We start from the raw sequence: 19743 nt of genomic DNA, 5'->3' as shown, positions 1-19743 counted from the left end.
CATGACAACAACAAATACTTTCCCCACACAGATTGTACCAACATAATGTTCATGATTTGAACGTTCTTGACTGTAGCTTGAAGCTCACTTGAGGCCTTTCAAAATCCTTTTTCTACATTAACTGTCCAAAGGGTAAACACATCACTCATGTCATGCTCAACAAGTTACACAAGCTGAGAGGAAGTCATAGCCTACTGTTACTCGTCTCCGAGACACTTCCTGGGCCGTTTCACAATCAAGCCATTTTGGAGTGAGGCGAGTTCAGAGTGTTTACAGTGTGTGTAGTGAGTGTGTGTGTGTGTGTGTGTGTGTGTGTGTGTGTGTGTGTGTGAGTGTATTAATACGAGAAAAGAGAAAAGGTTACAGAGACCAAGTCAAAGGGAGAGAAAGAAAAAGAAGGTGGGAGACTAGAGAGAAAATGAAGAACTAGCACAGGAAGTCTCTGAGGTCACAGTAAACTCCCTAAACAGAGCAAAAAAAATGCATGTGTGTGTGTGTGCACACCCTGACGTGTGGTGTGTGCATGTGAGTGACATCTCGATGCGACGCTGCCTGAGGTTTTAGTAACCGCCTGCTGAGCTGCGAAGACACACGCATACACACGCAGACGTCTCGAGGAAGCATCTTTTGGTAAGTTCTCCAGTGGTTGGACAAAATTCACAGCCAACTTCAACAAATTCTGTAGGCCTCGGACTGTTGTGTGTATACTGATGTAGAGATAAATGGTAATCTCATAAGGTTTTTCTGTTATCCAGTTAAGTGTCACTTCAACTGGCCTTCCATGTTTATGATTACTCTGCTCAAAGTGCGCAAGCGCCTATTATTACAATGCCATTCAGAGAATAAGACCTAGATGACTACAGCAGCATCACTTGTTTTTAGAATGCTCCATGGCTTTGTTTACAACAAATAGTAATGGACTTGGTCATAATGTAAAGGCTGCGCGCATGAGGTTCAAGGAGCAGAGAATCCTCACACTTGTGTGCACTTTTAGAACCGACTCCTTTGAACTTACTAGAACAAAAAACATCAACCCGGAAAAAGATGTGCAGTTGGGAGATTGACGTGTGACATGGCTGTGTGTGCCATTTCTGCACCCAGGGGCTACCCACATCCTCACTGTTGAGAGGAGGATGCACCTGCACATGTTTCTCTGATTGGTGTTTGTGTGTGCACGTGTGTGTCTGTGTGTGTGTGCGTGTGGGTGTGTGCGTGTGTGTGTGTGTGTGTGTGTGTGTGCCATGTGCATCATCAAGCCAATCATCATACCATCTGATGATGATGACCCAGTTTTGTTTCATTTCCCTTCATTTCCGTGACAGGAGTTTTTATGATTGCACTGCGTGAGGAGTGCCTTTGGATGGTGTCAGACTTTTCAACAAGTCGATGAGAGTCATTTCTACAAAGGGATTGTTCTTTGAGTGTCTATAGTTTCGCTGAAGGTGTGCGTGAGTGGCTGACATCAACTTCAGTGCACCGGACACCATGGGGTAAGAGCGTCATGTGCTGTAATCATCTTTCAACATCATTGTGTATTTCACTGTTATGTAACATCTGCAATATCAGCATTATTGGTATTGAGAATTTAACTGAAACTTGCGCACACACACACACACACATACATACATTTGAACTGTTGACATAGTGTTGACGGTCTCCTCAAGATGTTGACAGAGCTAGATGTTTAGAAATTGCCACCAAAAAAATTGTGCACCTGCAAGGAACTGTTTTTTTATGCAGCTTTATTTGTAGACTGATGCGTTTCGAGCTCCACACAACACCCTTCAACACAGTCTCCAACACTAACATGGCCGTGACATAGTTTCATGATCTGCTATGTGTTTAAGAAACAGTGGGGAGGAAGGGAAGCTACACCGGCGTCTTTCGCGACTCGGCAGCCGCCACCAGAACAGGGACCCTCCCAGGCCCCCGCCTCAGGCCGACAAACCCGCCACGCCGGCCCCCAGGCCCCCGGAGGTGGTCCCTAAACCACCGGAGGCAGCCCAGAAGGCCCCAGATGCAGCACCCAAACCACCCATAGTGGCCAAACCAACAGAGGCGCCCAAACCGAGCCTCCCTCCCCGACCCCTGAAGAGAGAGTTCCTGTGTGAGACCCACGGCAATGCCATCTTACAGGTACACTTTGAACTGTCAGCAGCACAAAGGCCCTATAAAACCAAAGTTGGGGATTTGTTTGGAAACACCTTGTGTAGGTTTGAAAACTACTCCTAAAACATGTGTAAATACCGTAAACTGTGCGATACCAAATTGTGGACTGTGATCAAACTGATTTTGTCACTAATGCTCCGTCGCATCACATGTAGTAAGGACAACGTGTAAGAGTTGAGTGAGCAGGTAGACAAGTCCTGTCGTGTATTCCTACCACCAAAATGTTCTCTTGGAAGCTTTCAAAGAGCTCCCACTTAACTACTATTTATTATTCATTGATACAACAAAAAATTATTTTCATTTTGTTTTTTTCTGGCAAGGGTTTAAACTCTTTCCGAAGTGATGAGACGCTGTGTGACGTGACCCTGGTGCCAGGAGACAGCAGCAAGACCTTTCCTGTTCACAGAGCCATCATGGCCTCCGCCAGTGACTACTTCAAAGCCATGTTCACAGGTGAGAGCCCAAGGCCATGTTCACACAGCTAATACCACAAAGCTCTGTTGAACTCAGGTAGTGACGGCCTCATAGCCGTCCACCCTCTGGAATGAATGACATGAATAAAAATGTTAAAACCTCAAAAAAATAAATATTCTAGTAGATTTTAAGAGGAAGCTACCGCCTCAATGCAATGTGTTGATGTTGCTGTTGTATAATTCATTGTAGTACCACTCTCATAGCAATGTTTGCATTTTTTCCTGGTAAGGTTTTTCTCAACTAAGTGACTACTAACTGTTCAAATAGTAATTACAAACTTACTCGAGTAGAACATTCTCCCATGATCCTCTCTCATTGTTTTTCATGCTTTGCACCTCAATATCCCTTTCTGACCTCCCACCCCCAGGCGGAATGCGAGAGCAGGAGCTGAAGGAGATTAAGCTTCACGGCGTGAGCAGCGCCGGGCTGAAGAACATTATCGACTTCATCTACACGTCGCGACTGGACTTGAGCGTGGGCAGCCTGCAGGACACTCTGGAGGCGGCCAGCTTCCTACAGGTCATACCTGTACTGGACTTCTGCAACCAACTGCTCAGTAGCGAGGTGAGTGGAGAGAGAGAGAGAGAGAGAGAGTTAGGTGTTTGGCTTGCTGCAGGTCTTGCCTCAGCTGGAGCAATAGTTAAAGCATAAAATAAAGCAAAAAATAAAGCATGTACACACTTATGTTTGGTTTTATATCTTAGTCAGTACCTTCCATTATCCCTACACGAGACCTTTTGGCAGTTGTGTTGTTAGAGAGGACTTAAGAGGACCTGTTGGAGGATCACCACACTCACAGTCATAGCAGACAAAATATTTTGATTTATTTTAATGAATACATTGTTGTGTGTTATACTGACTGTTGTTGTGTGTGTATGTGTATGTGTCTGTCTGTGTGTGTGTGTGTGTGTGTGTGTGTGTGTGTGTGTGTGTGCGTGCGTGCACGTGTGTTTTGGCAGATCACCATTGAAAACTGCATTGAAGTGGAGCGAATAGCCACAGACCTACTCCTGGAGGATGTCCACACCCATATCAGCAACTTTGTGCAGGACAACTTCCGGGAGCTGGTGCAGAGCGGACACTTCCTGCAGCTCTCCGAGTCCAGCATGGCGCACGCACTCGCCAGCGACGGCCTCAAGGGCCTCTCAGAGATGGAGCTGTACCGTGCGGCCCGGACCTGGATCGCCCACGACCCCCCTACCCGCCAGCCATCCGCCTATACCCTGCTGCGCCACATCCGCTTCCCACTCATGAATCCCGCCGAGCTGCTCCAGATCTCTCAGGAGCAGGACCAGAGTGAGAGCACCGGCGCAGGGGCCGCTGCGGCTAACGCTAACGCGCCGCGGGAGCCGCCACTGATGCGCTCGGACACGGCGTGCGTCAACCTTCTCCTGGAGGCCAGCAACTACCAGATGTTGCCCTTCATGCAGCCGGTGCTGCAGACGGAGCGCACGCGCATCCGCTCTGACGCCGTGCGCCTGCTCACGCTGGGCGGCGTCATGCGCCACCAGCTGGTGGTCAGCCGCGAGCTGCGCTTCTACGAGGAGCCGGCGGGAGCGAGAAAGGACGAAGATGGAGCGGAGGGGACGGGTGACGCCAGTGCCTTCGGAGAGGTGGCGATTGGTGGCGGAGGAGGAGGAGGAGCCGGCGGGAGCTGGCGGGCGCTACAGCCGATGGAGGTGCCGCGCTACCAGCACGGCGTGGCGCTGCTCGGGGGCTTCCTGTTCATCGTCGGGGGCCAGAGCACGTACGACACCAAGGGCAAGACGGCGGTGGACAGCGCCTACCGCTACGACCCACGCTTCGACCGCTGGCTCCAGGTGGCCTCACTCAACGAGAAGAGGACCTTCTTCCACCTGAGTGCACTCAACGGGAAACTGTACGCTGTCGGAGGTCGCAACGCCACCGGGGAGATCGGTGAGTAGCTAGAAATGTCAACCCCGTAACCATGTTGAAATTTGGACCCCTTGAAAGAATATAATACTGCCCCCCTCCAACCATACACACTAAGTTATTATGCAAATTACATTTTTCTCATATTTTCCTAAATAGTTGATGTCATTGTAATTTTCAAGTCATGAAATTGTAAGTGGTTCGCACTCTGAAGAAAAGACTAGACATAGTCTTACAAAAAAGAAGCAACTGGTTTTAATAGAGCATAAGCAGACGTTTCAGATATCCGGCTATTCTCAATGCTTGTAGTCTCGTAGTCAAGTCATCAACTGTTACAGTATAATTCGAATTTTATTGAACAAACCTCCAAATAATAGTATTTTTTTCAAAAATAAAAAACTCAAAATGCACTGTTCCAAATTATTATTCACAACAGAGTTTCAAGATATTTTATTGGTTGTAAAGAACTAAAAATGTGTTGAATTTGCAGCATTAGGAGGTGATAAATTAAATAAAAAGTTATTTAAATCAAAAACATATTAACAGGTCAAGTTACACGTTACATATCACCTTCACAATTCTTGCATCCAAGTTCTTGGAGAATTTCTGCTTTAATGTCTTTGCAGAATAGCCTCCCAGAGCTGCCAGAATGTCAGAATAGCCTCCCAGAGCTGTTGCTTGGATGTGAACTGCCTCCCACCCTTATAGATCTTTTGCTTGATGATGCTACAAAGGTTCTCAATAGGGTTGAGGTCAGGGGAAGATGGGGGGCACACCATGAGTTTCTCTCCTTTTAAGCCCATAGCAGACAATGACCCAGCATTATTCTTTGCAGCATGAGATGGTGCATTGTCATGCATAAAAAGAAGAAAGTGGTCAGTCAGAAACTCTACATACTTTGCAGAGGTCATTTTCACACCGTCAGGGACCTACCGGGGCCTACAGGGGCCTACCAGCTCTCTCCCCATGATTCCGGCCCAAAACATGACTCTGCCACCTCCTTGCTGACGTCTCAGCCTTGTTGGGACATGGTGGCCATTCACCAACCATCCATTACTCCATCCATCTGGACCATCTAGGGCTGCACTGCACTCATCCGTAAACAAAACTTTGAAAATTAGTCTTTATGTATTCCTGAGCTCACTGTAACCGTTTCTGCTTGTGAGCATTGTTTAGGGGTGACTGAATAGTAGGTTTATGCACACTTGCAAACTTCTTGAGGATCCTACACCTCGAGGTTCGCGGCACTCCAGAGGCACCAGCAGCTTCAAATACCTGTTTGCTGCTTTGCAATGACATTTTAGCAGCTGCTCTCTTAATCCTATAAATTTGTCTGGCAGATGAAACCTTCCTTATTATGCCTTTGTCTGCACGAACCTGCCTGTGCTCTGATTCAGCGACAAATTTCATCAGAGTACGATGATCACGCATATGTTTTTGAGAAACATCCAATGTTTTCATACCTTGTCCAAGGTAATGCACAATTTCATGCTTTTCAGCAGCAGAGAGATCCTTTTTCTCTCCCATATTGCTTGAAACCTGTGGCATGCTTAATAATGTGGAACATCCTTCTTAAGTAGATTTCCTTTGATTGGGCTCACCTGGCAAACTAATTATCACAGGTGTCTGATATTGATTTCAATGATCCAAAGTGTAGTGCCCTGAGACACAATACCATCCATGAGTTTATTTGAAAAACAAAAAAATAAATGTTTGTGGCACTTAAATCCAATTTGCATAATAATTTGGAACACGGTGTAATAATGTTGTTCATCGTGTTCTTTGGGTGCGACTTGACAATACAGGATGTCCTAGCTTCAACCCCCTGATGACACCCACACATAAACACACTAGCTTAAGGAAAGCTGGCATTTTAAAGCTGCCTTAACTGCTGAGTTTAGGATTAAAAATACTTTGCAATGAGGGCAATTCAAGGACAGAAATCTTTTTTTTTGTGATCAACTGTTTATTGAGTTATATAAACAGGGGGGGACAAAACAGTGAAATTAAATTATCTATAAAAGCACATACACATAATCATGTAAAAAAAGAAATCAAAAGATAAAAGAAATTATAAAAAATATTTTTACAGAAAAAAAGAGCACTCCAAGGGCAACATATATTTTACACCACAAAGCTAGGACAGAAATCTTGTTCTCACAATGAGTGCAGTACTAAACACTAGAAAGGCTACTGTATCATAACCTCCCCACCCAAGCACATGCATTACATACTGTAAACTACATGACATTTCCTATATATTATTCCTGTGACCCTACTAACCAGTATGAGTACACTATTAACACTTGAATGAGGAACCCCATTTAAGCTCAGTTTCAGAAAGTCCTTGCTAATGTCAATCTGTCTTTGATTCCCAGGTTCAGTGGAGTGCTACAGCCTCAACAAAAATGAGTGGTCCTTTGTGATGCCGATGGTTGAACCCCATTATGGCCATGCTGGAGCAGTCCATGGAGGTCTGATGTATGTCTCAGGTGAGTGATCTCGATACTAATCGTTCATAATCAATCATTCATAGAAATCCTTCAGATTGTTTATTGAGAGGTTTTACTTCACATTTATGTTACTTCACTTTTCAGTCAGGCAAACAAAGCTTGTTTTGTCATTTTGTGTCTTAATCCTGTCTAACCCACTGAGCCAGGTCTCTGTTCAGTAGTGTTCAAGGGAATTTGGTCGAAACAATGGCCCCATTCTAAAACATTCTCCAGAGTAACAATCTGTAAGCATTCAACAACCTTTCTCATATTGAGCCTGGTGACAAAAACTATGTGGTGACAGTGGTCAGTGAGTCAGGAAGGCCAAAGACTTGTTCACTCGAAATGGGTCATTGCAACTCATCTGTGGTTTTGAAAACAGGACACTCACATGTCAAGACTGTGAACTGTTACACTGTAAACCAAACCAAGTCGAAAGAAAGAAAGAAACCAAGTCTTTCAGAAAGAAGAATATTTAAACAATCCCTTTGCACTTTGTAGAAACATGCCGCTCTCTGGCTTCAAACTCAGACCTGTTAGTGCCGCCGTGTAATGTAGGCCCCAATTAATGTGTAATTGTGCCAGCCCCTGACTAAGTCAGAGAAGTAACTCAGTTTGAGTCACTAAGAGATGCCTCAGCAGGATGCTTGTTGTCTCTCTCACAGAGCAGGCAGTTTCTCAGACCAGGTCAACCTCTAGGACCACATCCTTCCTGCTCAGTACTGTTCACAGAGGGGGACCCTGAGAGCGACTGGGGCCCCGGGGGAGGTGGAGGAGGATCTGAGGCTGCAGGGACCAGCAGGCTGGCCACAGCACAGCCCACCTCCACTGCATCACTTTTTCCGCCTTTCACTTCGTATTTCAGAGCAAACAGTTACTTTGTCTGACCACTGTGGAAACATGACCACTTTCAATTCCTGGCCACTGGAAACAATGTTTAGCTGGCCATCGGAGTTATTCGAATAACTCACCATTGGAAATGTTTATTTAAATGCCTGACCACTAGGAACGTGAATACTTGGCAGCTACAATTGCAATACCATGTGCATAAACACCGCAAAGGCTGATCCAGAGCCAATAGGTGGCCACAGGGAAGCCTAGAACAGTTCACTTCATACTTCATAACTCAAAACCATTGGACGTTATTCTAAATTCTGTGAACAAGCTTTAATATCTATAAATAATATTAGGAGGATTGTTGATGTTCAGTGTTATTCTTATCAAACATTTTGTCGTAATTTTCACTTCTGCTTTTTGGTGATGTTATTTTTTTTCTTGATTGGAGATTCCTATAGTGAAACAAACACAGGATATGTAAGATATATACACTAAAATAACAGAGTGCTCTAGGTGTCTTAGACTAGAACCTACCTAATCTATTTCAGATGAAGATGCTACACTGTTAAAAATAAATGTAGAGAACAAATGTCAGTAAATCCCAATCTGGTAAACCCTGCATGTAGCCTACTGTGAATGACGCACTTTTGCGTCAGTTTCACTGATAGAAAAAAAGATAAATAGATAAATAGAAAAATAGATCATTAAAAAATAGAACTGAAACCCCAGTGTGTGGTGTGCAGTGAATTGCTGGCATGAGAGCATGAAACCATCAAAACTAAAATGCCACATCTTGTTTCCATGTGGCATTTTAGTTTTGATGGTTTCATGCTCTCGTGCCAGCACTGTCAAAGTTGAACCTGTTGAGTACTTTGAAAGGTGACATCAGGAGTTGAAGACTTCACAAATGTAATACCAACCAAATCTGTTGGCTTGACTGCTAAAAAAATATATTATATGGGTCGCGACTTTATGAACATGGGAAATTGTGGGTCCCAAAGCCAGACCAGTTAAGAACCATGATCTAACCGACCCCATGGCTCAAGATTATATACACTTGTGAACTCCTATTCAATCATTCATATTGTCATATAATATGCAGCATTATTTACAATGTAAGACGTCACTTGTCAGGACCAATGAGGGAACTGGGAGTGGTCGAAGGAAATCGTGAAGCTGTCCGCGCGCTGTTGGAAATAACAATTGATTATAGAACCCCTGTTAACCTAATGATTCTGACCCCGCTAGATATAGAGAAGTTTCGGTCAAAGTAATATTACTATCGATAGTAGGCCGATGTGGGCCTACCCACAATGCTGTTACAAGAATGCCTTCTAGCTATTTAATTAGACGCATCTTCCCCAAGAATAGTGTGCGAGGCCCTCCTCGGCCGATTAATTCGGGAGGCGCCTTCACTTGAGTAATGATCCTAGTGTGAAAGACGGTCAGAAGCTATAGTGCTGGCCTGGACCACTATGCTCATCTGGACAGAACACCTTACCGAAGCTACATAGGGTTCAGGGTGTGCTAAGGTTAGCTGCCTAATTCCAGACTACTAATAAAATCAGTGACCCACCACAGTACAATACGATGGCCAGTTCTCCTGGTAGCATGCCTACACTTTCACTGATTTAGCCCCCACGGCCCTGGAGACTAATCCTAGCCGTTCCTCCTGGCCCATCTTAAACTTTGAGGGATATCTAAAGAAATTCTAGAAAACAATGCGGGTCAAAGCATAACAATTTATTTGTCAGATACAAGCTATTCATCCAATACATTATAGAAGGTACATCTAAATGAATAATGTGAAAGTTACGAAAACAGGTTAAAGGATCATTTAGGAAGCCATATGAAGCAATCAGAGAATGAACATACCAGCTCAGAGGATGATGACTACACACCTTAGTGGTGCGGGAGATTCTGACTACAGAATAGCTCCTAGAATGCTCTGTGAACCTCACTTAAACAGGCTACCTAGTTTGTGGTTGGTTACATTGATATGGATCACATGATTGGAGGTCAGCTGATTTGGGATCACATGGTTGGAGGTCATCTGATTTGAGAGTACTTTGATGAGACTTGATACCATTGTTGTAGTGAGAGTGCATTAATCAAGACATGACAATGTACACATTAATTACATTCCTGCTTCCTAGTTAGTTTCTCCTGTGAAAAAGGCAAAGGTTAGAGATATAATCAAAAGTTGTTGTAGCAGCAATATGTGACAATGGGCCCACCATGAGGTCATACCCCACCATGAGGTCATATCATGTGGTAGGGTAATTAATCAACACTTCACATGATCAGGAGTTTGATCCGTATAGAAACATTAGGACTCCTTACAACAACATAGCTACATTTTCACAAAGTCACAGCAAAAAAACAGATAAAACAGAGGTCTGTTTGACCCTAAATGTGAATACGGTTATGTGACCATCGTACAAACACACTGTACTACACACACAACTTGTTTACTTGGATGTGTGGAACACAAATGAACTAAATTCTTTCTCTCCCTTACCACTAGGCGGCATTACCAAGGACACCTTCCAGAAGGAGATGTGGTGCTACGACCCCGATCGTGACCTCTGGAGCCGGCGGGCGGACATGATGGACCTGCGGGGGCTGCACTGCATGTGCACGCTGGGCGACCGCCTCTACGTGATGGGCGGCAACCACTTCCGCGGCGCCAACGACTACGACGACGTGCTGGGCTGCGAGTACTACAGCCCGGCCAGCGACCAGTGGACCGCGGTGGCGGCCATGCCGCGAGGACAGAGCGACGTCGGCGTGGCCGTCTTTGAGGGCCGCATCTACGTGGTTGGGGGCTACTCGTGGAACAGCCGCTGCATGGTGGACATCGTGCAGCGCTACGACCCCGAGCTCGACGAATGGGAGCACGCCTTCAACGTGCTAGAGCCGCTCGGGGGCATACGGGCGTGTACCATGACCGTGCACAGGCCCCAGGGGCCTGCCGCCGAGGCCCAGATACAGGAGTGCCCTCTGCTGGCCACCGCCAAGAACTGAGCCGGGGGGTTCAAGAGCATTGGGTGGGGGTCAAGAGCCTGGGCCTAGGCAATATCATCCATAGAATTACGGTTTTCTATATTATTTTAGGTTTCAGAGAGTAGAGGTTGAGATTTTTTTGAAGGTGGACACTCACATCTACTGCTGTCATTCAAACTGTGGTGACACTTTTTTTTGGGGACAAAATGTCCCAAACCAGAAAATCTGCAAAGCCTGTGGGTCTTATTTGGATTGGATTTTACCAGTTGAAAACAGCAGTGTTGTACAGTACAATGCAAAGCAATGCAAATCATTTTCTGTTTATATTCATTCGAGAATCTGACCAAAGCGTCACACTGTACAAGGGTTGAGGTGGACAGACATTCACAACTCCAGACATGGGTGAAACCAGCCATTTGGCAGTTTCACACTGTACTCATGAGTTGGAAGTCCAGTCAGCACAAAATCTTTCTGGGGAGGATGGTGTGGGTCTCTGTTACATATACAGTCTGTATAACGTTGTTGTTTTCTATTGCTGAGAATGGCCTTTGTCCTTAGTATCAGATCTGTGTCCTTAGTATCCGATCACTCATTCAACTGATACCAGACAAAACACCTTATCTTCAGCCCTCTACATTACCTGCGCTCACTGTTTTTTTTACTGTATGTATGCCCTTCTTCCTCAGGTATCCTCTGTAAAAACCTTAAGAAACTCCATCAATTCATGTTTAGGCTTGTAGCAGTGTTATAGTCACACCACTACTGCATCTCCTGTTCTCTGTTCTTCTCTAACTGTGTGTTAGTATGTGCTATTTGAAATGCTGAAGTGAAACCTGCTCTTTCACAGGGTGTGGTGATTAGGTTGTTTTCTGTGAGATAAGCTTGTTTTAGCCTTATGGCAAGGACTTTGATACATAGTTGATCAAATGATTTGTGTGTATTTTTCAAAATCTTTGAAGTGCTTTTATATTTTGAAGACATTTGCACTGTTTGTATTTTTTAATAAAAGATAAGAAGAAAATACATGTTAATACATAAACATATACACACATAATATAGTGTATCTCTCGGTCAAAAATCTTATTTAAAGTTAGAGGTTACTGAGTTAGAGATCTAATTTCTTTGCAGTTTGATATCCTACCAACAACTTCTAACAACAAACCTGAAATTGTGAAAACCTCTCTCTCTCTCTCTCTCTGGCTTTTCTTGCAGCGTGATGAATCACTCATTGTCCTCCAGATTAGCTGTTCAAACATGCGTCAAACAACTCTCTGTCAAGGTTTACACACCTCACAGAGAGTGATCTGTAGGCTCAAGGCTAAAGTTTGGAGCTAGTCTAAACAAGCTAGTCAAATTTATCTTCTCATGGGGCAGCTGACTCTCAGAAGTCAAGGTAGCCTGATATGTATGAATATGGACAATGGATATTACTTTTACTGATTTACGTTAAACATTTGTTATAAAATTACATTGTTACAAAAATGTGAAAGAATGGATTTACCTCAGATGTGAAATGCTTTCTGTGCATGCATTCATTTCAGTATGCATTTGACTCAGACTGGAATGTCTTGTCAAGGTTAAAAGGTACTGTGAAAGGAACTATCTGTTTTAGTAGTAACAAAGCAAGCAGAGTAGCAGACCATACTCTGAATTCAGCAATGTTGGTCCGAACAAGCATCTTAAACTATAGCCATACAGCAGGCTATAAACGGTTTAAGATGCCTCTTGGGCTCATCATGTAAATTAACTAAAGATCTAAAAAATATAAGCCAAGCCAGTTAACTAAACATCTAAAGCACCTCTCAAGTCCGCTCCACCTCCCACTCCTCCAACAGCACGTCTTATATTTTCTCCCCTTAGTGATACAATGATAACAATGCAATGCAACAATAGGCCTACAGAGTACTTTGTTCTCAGCACATAGTAGGTGGCAACATTTATGCAACAGTCGTATTCACATTTTATCTACACACCATGCATTCCATTTAACAGTTGAAGAAAATGATTCTAACTCTGTGTGGAGTTAATTGGCTGCTTGACTCAGTGATATGCCCATGCATGCAGACAGTTTGTTTAGAGCAGTTCCTTCCAGCCCAGTGGTTTTGGGGCTGTCCTTGGCAAATGCCTGTGCATAAATATCCAACATCCTGCCTGCCAGTCAGTCCCGACTGAGATTTCCATGCCCTCGGGTGCCTTCTCGTACCCAAGGAATTGCTTCAGGTAGCACTAATAAACTGCATTCAACCTATTCGAGGACTCCAGTCATCTTTCACAGTAGACAAGGACACAGTATCAAAAGGAGTTTCGTCTCGATTATAGACAGTCTTGGTAGGATACAATCTGTTTTCAGAGTGGACTTACTAGGATCCAGTCTCAAGAGGAGGCACACTGTTTTCAGAACAGACAAGGACACCTAAAGGGTTGTGTGTGTGTGTGTGGTGCAGGAGGACGCGAGTCGGACAGACAGCCATGTCGTTGTTGGGAGACGTGTGTGTGGTGACGGGAGCATGCGGATTCCTGGGGCAGCACCTGGTGAAGCTTCTCCTGGAGGAGGATAAGCTGGCTGAGATCCGACTGCTGGACAGGATCGTCCGACCGGAATTCGTACAGGACCTAGAAGGTAAACTGCGTCTGTATTCGGGGGGGGGGGGGGGGGGCATATTTGTGTACTGAAGACTGTGTGTGAATACTGTGTGTGTGTGGTTGTTAGATGTGTTTAGATGTTCCTATGTACATTTGATTTGCCTGTGTGTGTGTGTGTGTGAGTGAGAGAGAGAGAGAGAGAGAGAGAGAGAGAGAGAGAGAGAGAGAGAGAGAGTGAGAGTCACCATGAGTTATTGCATGCAAGTGGTAGTGTGTAGATGTATTGGTGGTCACAGTGCTAGGGCTCTCATATTTCAAAAAGATGTATTTCTTCATACATTCTATAAACAACTTTGGTTTCAATGTGCATGCACCCACTATGCATACTGCAGCCTCTCTCCTTAAGAGAAGCTAGAGCAGGGGTTCTCTTCTCCAACCTTCTCTTCTTCTCTGACCTCTTCCAGTGCCCTTAATTGGAGGGTACATTCAGAACCCATCTTTCACATTCCTGATCAAATTCAAATTCAAAGGAGCTTTATTAGCATGACTGTTTGGATACAGTGTTGCCAAAGCCAGTGTTACAGATAACACAGTAGTGTCACAAAAGAAAGAAAATAGACATACAGCAATGCGGGTAAACATGTGAACACAGAATAAACCTCTATCGATGGCTGAAAAGAGATTGGCTAGTTGCCGAGAGTTGCCCTTAATGACTCATTCTGTCAGCTGGCACACTAAACCTGGCCACTCCCCAGGTGTTGGGAAATGGCACAAATTGGGGTTTTGAGGCTTCAACTGGGTCACCAGCTAGAGGAAGTACATTTGGTTCTATCAGAGTTAATGGTGTAGAACAGAAAACATCTATAAAGATGTCATTCATCAAAAGTTTCATGTTAAACTAGCTTGGTTGTTAGAAAGAGTAGATGCTGATTTAGAGTGACTGTACCAGCTCCTATAAGTATAAGGTTTATTCCTCTGACTGAACATACATATGATCAATATCATATGGACTGGATTAACAAATTGGATTATCTGGTTGATTAATGACTAACTGATGTGTGAATGCCTTCAGATAAAAAGGGTGAGACGTCAGTGAGCGTGTTTGAAGGAGACATCAGGGACACTGATCTCCTCAGGAGAGCTTGTCGGGGCGCATCCATCGTCTTCCACACGGTCTCCCTCATCGACGTCATAGGAACACTGAAGTACAGTGAACTCCACGGGGTCAATGTCAAAGGTACTGCAGCATAAGTGCTAGTTATTTCCATAGGCAACATGGTTAAAAGGATATTCCACCATTTGGGGAAAAGTTGTATCGCCAGAGTCACAGAACTGCTGGATGAACTGGAGAAAGGTAAAAATCAATTGTTTAACTCAAGGGGAGGTGGAAAATGAGCATAATTCCCCAAATGGCCAAATATCCCTTTAATATCTAGAAATGTAGCGAATGCAAAAACTGCCAGCATCAGACCCCAAAATAATATAAGAAAAATGTTCCCTGAACATAATCTTTAATTTGTATCGCCAAGGTATGAAGCAGTTTTTATGTTAATTTATTCTTTTTTCAGTGCTAACTGTGTTTTTTTTATTTCACTAATTTTAGAGCACACTTCTTTACTTCTGCTTTTCAATACTGCAAAGAGTATCATCTTGTCAATCTCTCCTCTCAGGGACCCAGATGCTTCTGGAAGCGTGCATCCAGGAGAACGTCTGCTCTCTCATCTACACGAGCAGCATCGAGGTGGCCGGCCCCAACCCCCACGGCGACCCCATCGTCAATGGCGATGAGGACACCCCGTACTCCGCCTGCCTGAGGTTCCCCTACAGCCGCACCAAGAAGGAGGCCGAGGATCTGTGTCTCCATGCCCAGGGTGAGGTGCTACGTAACGGGGGCCATCTGGCCACCTGCGCCCTGCGGCCCATGTACATCTTTGGCGCCGGCTGCCGCTTCACACTGGGCCACATGCGTGACGGCATCCGCAACGGCAACGTGCTTCTGCGGGCGTCGCCCCGCGAGGCGCTTGTGAACCCCGTGTACGTGGGCAACGTCGCCGCCGCACACCTCCAGGCCGCCCGGGCGCTCCGCGACCCGCACAAGAGGGCGGCGGTCGGCGGGAACATGTACTACGTGGCAGACGACACGCCGCCAGTCAGCTACTCGGACTTCAACCACACTGTGCTGGCGCCACTGGGCTTTGGCATCCAGGAGCGGCCGACGCTCCCGTTCCCCGTCCTCTACGTCATCTGTTTCCTTATGGAGATGCTGCAGACGGTCCTCCGGCCCTTCCTACGTTTCACTCCGCCCCTGAACAGGCAGCTCCTGACCATGCTGCACACGCCCTTCTCATTCTCCTACCAGAAGGCCAAAAGGGATTTGGGGTACACACCCCGATACAGCTGGGAGGAGGCTCGCAAGATCACCACTGATTGGCTGGCCTTAATGCTGGCCAAGGAGAGAGCCCAAGATCACCACTGATTGGTTGGCCCTAATGCTAAAAGCCAAATGATTTCTAGAGGGTAGAAAGTAAACGAGAGAGTCTGAGTAGGTAAATTTTTTGATAGATTTCACTGAAAGGAGTTAGCCTGGTAAAACCACACTCATTCACTTTGGCGTTAAATTTGAAATCACTAGTCCAGTCTAACCAATCACATTGATCAGGGATTCCTAATATTACTTTCTACTTTGCCTAAACTTAACAAACAACAACTGCATTGGCAGTCAGGAAACAATATTTGTAGGCCTACCTTTGCTGAACTTACATTTACACATTCTTCTGACCGCAAGTGTTGCTACTACAGTACCATTTACCACAGCCATTTTCGATTTCGAAAATACCGTCATCTCCTCCCATCGCTGGTTGGCCCTGTCTCCCTGGTGTGTGAGGGAAACGTTACTGAATTGTTGTGTGCCAGACTAGTAGTAAGAAAATTCTAGGTGGCCGTGGCCAGGCTAGAAATGAGTGGACTGGAGTTGGTTCTTCTATCTAAACATCAACATTCACTTGAAAAAAGTCTGAATGTGATTCTATTCTGTATGTGAACAGTAGGTCCTGATCATAAGACTTTTATTTTGAATTGTATTAAATATTATTTTTAAGGAATAATGACCGTAAACCAATTTGCAATAATTTACATGTTTTGTCTACATTTGTCATTCAACAAATTGTACAGCTTTCTACTTGACCTACAGAAATATATGTTTTTGAAAGTGAAAAGGATCATAGTGATGATTTGCAATAAAACTGTTCACACAATCTGTAAAGATAATTGTTCATTGTCTTTAGTGGTTGCATTTCACTATCAGGGCTCAATGTTAACTTTTAAAAGTGGTTGCCAGCTTGGCATGAGGTCTTGGTTGCCAAAGCCAAACAAATGTAGTTATCACAGGGGAAACCAGGGTCCGTGAATGATTCGTTCATTTGATATTCAATTGCTTGCTAAAAATTTGATGCATTATCTGGTTTTATATAGGCACATACTGTACATTTAGAAATTTGTTTTGTTAAATAAACTCTCCAAAGTATTTTACTCACTAATCTCCTGTATTCTTGAGCTTTACTTGCTGAAAATATTTCCACTTGGTGACCCAGATTGTTAAGGCAGGTGCGGGGTATGACTAGCATGTAGTGGTTGTTGGATCTGAGGGTGAGGGGAGCAGAGTGAAAGTGAATGAGATTAGAAAGATAAGCAGGTGACTGACCATGAAGGGCATTTTGCTGAAGTAAGTATTTTGAATTGAATCCTATAAGCAACGGGGAGCCAGTGAAGAGAATATAGGATAGGGGTAACATGAGAGCGTCTGCTAGACCTGGTAAGAAGTCTGGCAGCTGCATTCTGAATGGATTGCAAACGGTGGAGAACAGATTTGTTGTTGAGAGAGGAAAACAGAGCATTACAGTAACTCATACGGGATGAGATGAAGGCATGAGTGAGCATTTCCAACTCTGCCTGGGACACCACAGACCTCAGCTTGCATATGTTTCGCAGGTGAAAGAAACAGGATTTAGTCAAAGATTTGATGTGACTGTCAAATGAAAGGGACTTATTACAGTTTTTTTCAATCGCTAACAAGCGCTTACCCATACTTCAGATAATTTTTCTAAACTCTTAACACAGACTCACACCTACAAAACACAACTGGCCAAATGGATAATTTTCTTCTCAAAAACAAATTTTGTTAAATATATTACTAACACATCTTTCTCTGCACACACTAACTTTACCAAAACACTGGAAATCTGACTCAAAATGAAATTATTCTGTCAAAGAATAACACTTGTTTTCACTTCACAAGGAACATGCAGTCAATCAAAGTACACCAGGTTTGAAAATACTGGCTATTGTTGACATTACAAAAACTGCATAGACTTTTATGTTTCAGTTTTACAGGTATTTGCATGCAGTTTTTACACTAAATTTCTTGGTTGGGAACTGTATGTCCACATGTTATGTTCAAATTCAAAAGCATTCCAGTAAAAAGCAAATCAGTTTATTTTGTCCTTTACTGTTTACTACAGGAGGTACAGTAGAAATACTGTTTACAGTATGATGAACAGAAAAAAGTTTTACAGTATTGCTTACAGTGAACAAAATATCCATGAAACACACAGGAGCATTCTGAACAAAAAAACAACAGCAAAAAGCCTAGATAAAAAGGGAGGAGCTAAAAAAAGGACAAAATTACTGTATCTAATCTCTGCGATCTTCAGGGTCTTCAGGGTTAGGCCACATGTTTTCATCAACATCGCATTGATTACATGGTCAATGCTAGTGGCACAAATTTCATCCCTGACAACAGTTCTTGCAACCTTTGGAATGCCACCACCACGCATTCTTACACCTCTACCTTGCCCTCTCTTTGGGCCTGCTCTTTTCCCTGACCCTGCTCCTCTCACTGCTCCTGCACCTATCACTGCTCCTGCACCTCTCACTGGGCCTGCTCTTCTCCCTGGGCCATTTGCTCTTACTCTTCCTCGTCCAGACATTACAGTGTTTGTCTTTTTCTGTTTCTGTTTCTAAAAACATCACTCCTCAAAGTCATCCTTTAACTGTATACAGTAAGTGTCAATGCAATAGAAAAAAATAACCCCTGCCACTGAGTCTAAGCCAGACTGGAATCAGCTGTAGTTGGCCCAATTCACCCAACATAAATCAGTTGTGTGTCAATTATTCAATTGTTTGTTTATTATCAGCTGAGATATATTGTTTTTGAACTGATATCATTGCAGAAGCAGAGGTTTTTATACCGTATCTAAGGTTTGGAATATTGTTTTTGCTATTGTGGGATGTTGTGTGTTAACATTCGTAAATACTGCAAAAACAATCCATAATTTTGTTGGGAGGTATAGCTTGTCTGTTAAGAAAATGTAAGCATTGTGGAAATGTGTTCACTGACTGCATATCGTGTGAAAACGACATGAAATGTGTGAATGGTATGGCCACAAAAGACCGATGATGTGCTAACTGTATTTAGAGTTTTGTAAATGTGACAACTGGTTGGACAAACGCTTGTTAGCAACTGAAAAAAACTGTAAACATCACCCCTAGGTTTCTTATACTAGGGCGCACATAACATGAAAGAGGTCCAAGGTTTTGCCTGGCACAACAACTAATACTTCTGTCTTGTCTATATTTAGCTGCAAATAATTATCTGCTAACCAACCCTTGATGGCAGATATGCAGTCAAGGAGCTTTGAGATCTTAGGGATCTCATTTGGCCTAAGGGTAAAATGAAGCTGCATATCGTCAGCATAAAAGTGATAGGCAATATTAAAACTCTGAATAATCTGGCCGGGGCAGCATAGAGAGAACAGTATAGGACCCACACTGACCCCTGGAGGACACCACAGGTCAGGGGTGCCAAGGCAGACAGAAAATCAATGGATACTGCAAAACCTCTGTCAGCGAGATACGACACGATTAGCTATCCTGTCACCCTGTTCGGCCCTAGCTGTCCTGCACTGGGCAGCAGTGCGCCAAGTGCACATTAAATGGATTGTTTTTGGCTGCTTCACATTATTTATGTGAATAATGATTCACAATCAGTGAATAACAGCAGGTCTACTGCTGACTAAACATTGGAGAGGGGCGCTTATAATGTAGTTATGTTTTAAGATTTTTTTAAATAACAGTTCATTTGTTTTATGTGTAAAAAAGATTCATACACAACATTTCGAAAATTGCAACTGAAAAACCCCTGATAGTGGTTACTGGTATCAGAAATATGTCTTGAAACTGTGGCTCCTGTGGTCCTAGAAATGCCCATCCTGTGGACATCATTAATCAGACA

The 19743-nt window shown here is 44.0% G+C and overlaps 2 protein-coding genes across 3 annotated transcripts; both read left to right on the top strand.

The window, feature by feature from the left end:
• Nucleotides 1–332: 332 nt before the first annotated feature.
• On the top strand, nt 333–11892 carry LOC143100333 (kelch-like protein 9). Of its 2 annotated transcripts, none has more exons than XM_076263405.1 (8): nt 333–630; nt 1323–1490; nt 1848–2136; nt 2490–2622; nt 3011–3207; nt 3603–4560; nt 6915–7028; nt 10393–11892. In XM_076263405.1, the coding sequence occupies exons 2-8, from the start codon at nt 1486–1488 to the stop codon at nt 10890–10892; spliced, it is 2196 nt and encodes a 731-aa protein (XP_076119520.1). In that variant the 5' UTR covers nt 333–630; nt 1323–1485; the 3' UTR covers nt 10893–11892. The 2 variants fall into 2 exon arrangements, with proteins under 2 accessions (XP_076119520.1, XP_076119521.1); XM_076263406.1 differs by having other exon boundaries at nt 334–630; nt 1854–2136.
• A 90-nt stretch (nt 11893–11982) lies between these two features.
• Nucleotides 11983–16921, top strand: hsd3b1 (hydroxy-delta-5-steroid dehydrogenase, 3 beta- and steroid delta-isomerase 1). The gene is made up of 3 exons (XM_076263407.1): nt 11983–13491; nt 14527–14691; nt 15125–16921. Exons 1-3 carry the CDS (start codon nt 13341–13343, stop codon nt 15928–15930), a joined length of 1122 nt encoding a protein of 373 aa, XP_076119522.1. The 5' UTR covers nt 11983–13340; the 3' UTR covers nt 15931–16921.
• Nucleotides 16922–19743: the final 2822 nt, after the last annotated feature.

This window comes from Alosa pseudoharengus, unplaced genomic scaffold, assembly GCF_046254945.1.
Source record: "Alosa pseudoharengus isolate Yale_2024_CS ecotype anadromous, Long Island Sound unplaced genomic scaffold, YU_APseudo_1.1 YU_APseudo_1.1_scf_3, whole genome shotgun sequence".
Taxonomy (NCBI): domain Eukaryota; kingdom Metazoa; phylum Chordata; class Actinopteri; order Clupeiformes; family Clupeidae; genus Alosa; species Alosa pseudoharengus.
Note: the sequence above shows the minus strand (reverse complement) of the source record. Positions and strands in the feature narration are given on the sequence as shown.

Coding starts and splice junctions, on each gene's coding strand:
- LOC143100333 (XM_076263405.1), top strand. Junction 2,623..3,010: donor CTTCAAAGCCATGTTCACAG/GTGAGAGCCCAA, acceptor TCCCACCCCCAG/GCGGAATGCGAGAGCAGGAG. Junction 4,561..6,914: donor CAACGCCACCGGGGAGATCG/GTGAGTAGCTAG, acceptor TTTGATTCCCAG/GTTCAGTGGAGTGCTACAGC.
- hsd3b1 (XM_076263407.1), top strand. CDS start 13,341: ATGTCGTTGTTGGGAGACGTGTGTGTGGTGACGGGAGCATGCGGATTC. Junction 13,492..14,526: donor ATTCGTACAGGACCTAGAAG/GTAAACTGCGTC, acceptor GAATGCCTTCAG/ATAAAAAGGGTGAGACGTCA. Junction 14,692..15,124: donor CCACGGGGTCAATGTCAAAG/GTACTGCAGCAT, acceptor CTCTCCTCTCAG/GGACCCAGATGCTTCTGGAA.